The 5085-nt window shown below is 37.0% G+C and overlaps 1 protein-coding gene across 1 annotated transcript in view; it reads left to right on the plus strand.

Moving 5' to 3' along the window:
* The window catches only part of LOC107662262 (protein ABHD17C-like), a 46537-nt gene extending 42698 nt beyond the window's left edge, over window positions 1–3839 (plus strand). Inside the window, exon 3 of the mRNA XM_016452216.1 lies at window positions 3353–3839. Coding sequence (XP_016307702.1) covers window positions 3353–3572 — 220 coding nt within the window. The 3' untranslated portion in view covers window positions 3573–3839. The remainder of the gene's footprint in view (window positions 1–3352) is intronic.
* Window positions 3840–5085: the final 1246 nt, after the last annotated feature.

The following is a 5085-nucleotide window of genomic DNA, read 5'->3' on the forward strand; positions in this document are numbered from 1 at the left end:
CAGCTGACACAGAATAGCATACGCTGTTTGCGTTCAGTGGATACTCTCCAAAATGGCGCTACGGTGACGCGGAGGAGATTAATTTTTGAATAAAGTCGTTTTTTTTTTTCTTTTGTGCACAAAGTATTCTCGTAGCTTCGTAAAATTATGGTTGAACCCCTGATGTCACATGGATTATTTTACCGATCTCCTTGCTACTTTAAAGGGATAGTTCACCCAAAAATTCTGTCAGCATTTACTCACGTCGTCTTAGTCTTCTTTCTTCTGTCGAGCACAAAAGAAGATATTTTGAAGAATATTGATAACCAAACAGTTGATGGTAGCCATTGACTTGCATAGTAGGGAAAAAACACTATGGAAGTCAATGGCTACCGTCAACTGTTTGGTGAAAGAATTTTTATTTTTAGGTGAAGTATCCCTTTAAACCAAAATCTTTGAATGCATAGAAGTGACCCTTTGAATAAAAAAAGCAAAAAAATGAGAGACGCATTCCATTTGTTTTATTATAGCACCATCTTATATAACACTAAGTGGCCCTGAATGCAAAAGTGATCAAACTCAAGACGAGTTTTTTCTCTGCGCTGTATTATAGACCTCCTTGGTCATGGGATCCTTAAGCTGTGCTATTATATCTCATGAAATATACTATTCGCTAATGACTTTTGGATCCTTTGGATTTAAAGAGGGAAAGACTGACTGGATAAAGAATGAAAAATGGTTCTTTTAATAAGAGTTGCCCTATCAATTTAACAAAGCGTTCCCCTGTGTGTTGCCTGATAAAAATACAGTATTTACACTTTGTCAGTCATCCACTGGAATGTGTTGGTTTGAAATTCATGCTGCATGTTTATTTGGTTAGTGTTTGGATAACTGCATCATTCTTCATAGGCAGTAATTATTCCATCAGCCTGTCACGCATTAATCTCTTCACTTATTCAAATTTGATTGCCTGTGCACCAATGAGGAAAATAAGCAACAATTAGGCATGCTGAGCGACAAATTAATTAGCATGCCTGTTTGACTCTGGACTGTCCTGTGAGGATCACGCGCGAGTTAGCAGGCCTGCAGTAGCCGTGGAGGAGCTGGTGTGGATATTAACCTATGAACACCATCATAAATTGTTTACTGCAATTATATGGCTATTGACAATATGCTGAATAAGACAAATGCAGTGTAAACTGCATTTTGTGAGTGTAAGAATTAACAAATGTATAGTCTTGTGTTGCCAGACAGACTTCATTTGTTATTTTATTACTGCATTGTGCATTTATTTGATCAGAAATACAGTAAAACAGTAATATTGTGAAATTACAATTTAAAAAGACTGTTTTTTATTTGAATATATTTTAATGTAATTTATTTCTGTGATGCAAAGCTGAATTTTCAGCATCATTACTCCAGTCTTCAGTGTCACATGATCCTTCAGAAATCATTCTGATATGCTGATGTGATGCTCAAGATACATTTATGATTATTGTCAATGTTGAAAACACGTGCTGCTTCATTTTTTTCCCGATTTTTAGTTTTATTTTTATTTTTTTGGATGAATAGAAAGTTTAAAAGAAGTATTTAGAAACATTATACTGTCAATGTCTTTACAGTCAATTTTGATCAATTTAATGCATCCTTGCTGAAAAGTATTAATTTCTTTGAATCTTAAGGCCTGTTCATACCAAGGACGATAACTACAGTGCACAGCATTGAGTACACCCCCTCTAAAACTTAACAAATTCAGCAATTACTCTTTACTTAGAATACATGTTAGGGTTCTTTGGAGATATAATGTTCCAACAAGCCTGCTTGATCAATTACCAAAGAAGAATGCCAAAATTATTCAGCAAAATAAGATTTTCTTATCAAAGTGATAATGTTGTGTTGCAAAAATGAGTACACCCTCCTGAAAGTTACTAAATAAAAAAAAAATGTAAAAAAAAAAGTGTATAGGTTTAAGGCTATTTTTGATCAACAGGTAAGTATATTGAACCAAAACTTTTAAAGACAAGTAATTTCCTGACAATTAAAAGTGTTATATAGCCCACTGAATCATGGAACCACTTGGGAGAGAACTGCCAGGTGACTTAAGATGCTACCCTCCCCTCATTCCCTGCATTGTTGGGCATTTTTTAACATGACAATGAAGATATTCATTCGCCTGAGTTGAAAATCCTTCAGTGGACATGTATTTCACTCAATCTTAACACTCTTGAGCTGCTGTGAGAGATTCTGTAGAGACGAGCTGAGCAACACTCCTCATTAAAGACCAGAGCATTTAAGGAGGTCGTCCTCCAGGAGTTAAACGGCACAGATGTGAAAATTTGTCATGAACTTGCACACTCAGTGCCAAGAAGGGTCAGAGCAGTATACTTTAAGTTCTGGAGGACATACTAAGTACTAGAATATTATACATTTTCTGAATCAAATCTAGGGTGTACTCATTTCTGCAATCATTCATTTAAACAAAATTGGCTAATTTACTTATCTTACAGAAAATATTGGCATATATTTTGTTGTTTTTATTAAGTATATGTTTAATATGTTTACATTTTGCCATCTTTCCATGAATTATATTCATTATATTAGGGATCATTAAGAAAATACATATTTTATATTTATTCAGAGGGGGTGTACTCATTTATGCTGTGCACTGTATAAAGATTCTAAAAATCGTTCTCAGTATCAAATAATAGCAGAGTCCACACCACAGCTATAACAATAAAGGCACAGAGAAACGATATTGTTGGAATCACTTTCAGAACGCTTTTTTACAGCTGATGAACGATAAAAACATTGACAGCCAATCAGAGACAGTCCTGCGATAACGAGCTCGAGAATTTAAAGCAGCAGACGAGCGTGCGCTTGGAATAAACAGACGATATCGTCCGCTAGTGTGGACGCTAATATAGTTATCTTTATAGTTATCGTTTTTAGTGTGAACGGACCTTTACTGACCATTAAAGATTTATTTATTTTTGAATATAGTTAAACAGTAAAAATTAGTGTTCTTCAGCATATTAGCTGTAGTATTGAAATTGGTATTGAGAATCATCAATTTATTACTAATATTAAGCTAGTACTTAATTCCATGGGATGCGCAGAATTGTAATCATGAAATCTATGTTTCCATGCTGGTTTATTATTGTAGTATCATTTATTTCATATTTCTCCTTAAACACCATGTAAAAACAAACAAGCAGTTGTTGATAACTTTAAATGTTGTTTTATGTGCCAGACAGTCTCTTCCTGACTTAGTTTGGAGCTGCTTGACCAGAAAACCTGTAAAGTGGATTAAATGATGTGATGCAATAAAATGCAAAAAATAATAATAAAATAAATTCTCTGTCTTATGTTTCAGCATCGACAAGGTGTCAAAGGTGGCGTCTCCAGTGCTGGTCATCCACGGCACAGAAGACGAAGTGATCGATTTCTCCCACGGTTTGGCCATCTACGAGCGATGTCCGCGTGCCGTGGAGCCTCTGTGGGTGGAGGGCGCCGGGCACAACGACATCGAGCTTTACGCTCAGTACCTCGAGAGACTCAAACAGTTCATCACGTTTGAGCTGGCTACCTCCTGAAGACGCGGCGCGGCACAGCAGGCCGAGGCGCACACATTCGTGTAGGGATCACCTTTACCCAGGGCTGAGGACGCCATTAGTACTTGCACTTGCTGACGAAAAAAGCTGAAGTCTCTCTCTTGATATTTAGGAGCGGGGCGTTTTCATCCCTACGGGGGAAATGTGTTTTAATGATTTCGAACCACTTTCTATTCTTTTATACTTGATGAAGAAATGTTGACATTTTGCACCGCATTCAATAAGTTGCATTTGATGATTAGATTTTTCTCCAGGTTTTTTTTTTTTTTTTTTTTTTTTTTATTTCTCCACTTTCAGAACGATTTTTTACAGCTGATGAACGATAAAAACATTGACAGCCAATCAGAGACAGTCCTGCGATAACGAGCTCGAGAATTTAAAGCAGCAGACGAGCGTGCGCTTGGAATAAACAGACGATATCGTCCGCTAGTGTGGACGCTAATATAGTTATCTTTATAGTTATCGTTTTTAGTGTGAACGGACCTTTACTGACCATTAAAGATTTATTTATTTTTGAATATAGTTAAACAGTAAAAATTAGTGTTCTTCAGCATATTAGCTGTAGTATTGAAATTGGTATTGAGAATCATCAATTTATTACTAATATTAAGCTAGTACTTAATTCCATGGGATGCGCAGAATTGTAATCATGAAATCTATGTTTCCATGCTGGTTTATTATTGTAGTATCATTTATTTCATATTTCTCCTTAAACACCATGTAAAAACAAACAAGCAGTTGTTGATAACTTTAAATGTTGTTTTATGTGCCAGACAGTCTCTTCCTGACTTAGTTTGGAGCTGCTTGACCAGAAAACCTGTAAAGTGGATTAAATGATGTGATGCAATAAAATGCAAAAAATAATAATAAAATAAATTCTCTGTCTTATGTTTCAGCATCGACAAGGTGTCAAAGGTGGCGTCTCCAGTCCTGGTCATCCACGGCACAGAAGACGAAGTGATCGATTTCTCCCACGGTTTGGCCATCTACGAGCGATGCCCGCGCGCCGTGGAGCCTCTGTGGGTGGAGGGCGCCGGGCACAACGACATCGAGCTTTACGCTCAGTACCTCGAGAGACTCAAACAGTTTATCACGTTCGAGCTGGCTACCTCCTGAAGACGCGGCGCGGCACAGCAGGCCGAGGCGCACACATTAACTGCACTTTTATTGTGCAGGTATTTTCAGGTTATTATATATTTTTTTTTTCTATGATCTTTTTTTGGTGGTAATTATGTCATAGCATTCCGTTTTATTATGTTTCAAGTAGATTAGTACAAGAGAAACCAGTAACTGACTTTTTACATGGCCAGTTTGTGTGTGTGTGTGTGACATGCGTTTGTGTGGTAAAGGCCGCTGACTGTTCGGTCGAAATAACTGTAACGGGCTAATTAAAACTGGAAGACCCGTGGAAGTGACTTGACCCGTAAATAATGAGACGAACTGTCTGTGACTTCGAATACAGTGGGGAAGAGAGTCGTATCGTCTTTTTTCAGTG

The sequence above is a fragment of the Sinocyclocheilus anshuiensis genome, unplaced genomic scaffold (genome assembly GCF_001515605.1).
Source record: "Sinocyclocheilus anshuiensis isolate Anshui unplaced genomic scaffold, SAMN03320099.WGS_v1.1 scaffold579, whole genome shotgun sequence".
NCBI lineage: Eukaryota > Metazoa > Chordata > Actinopteri > Cypriniformes > Cyprinidae > Sinocyclocheilus > Sinocyclocheilus anshuiensis.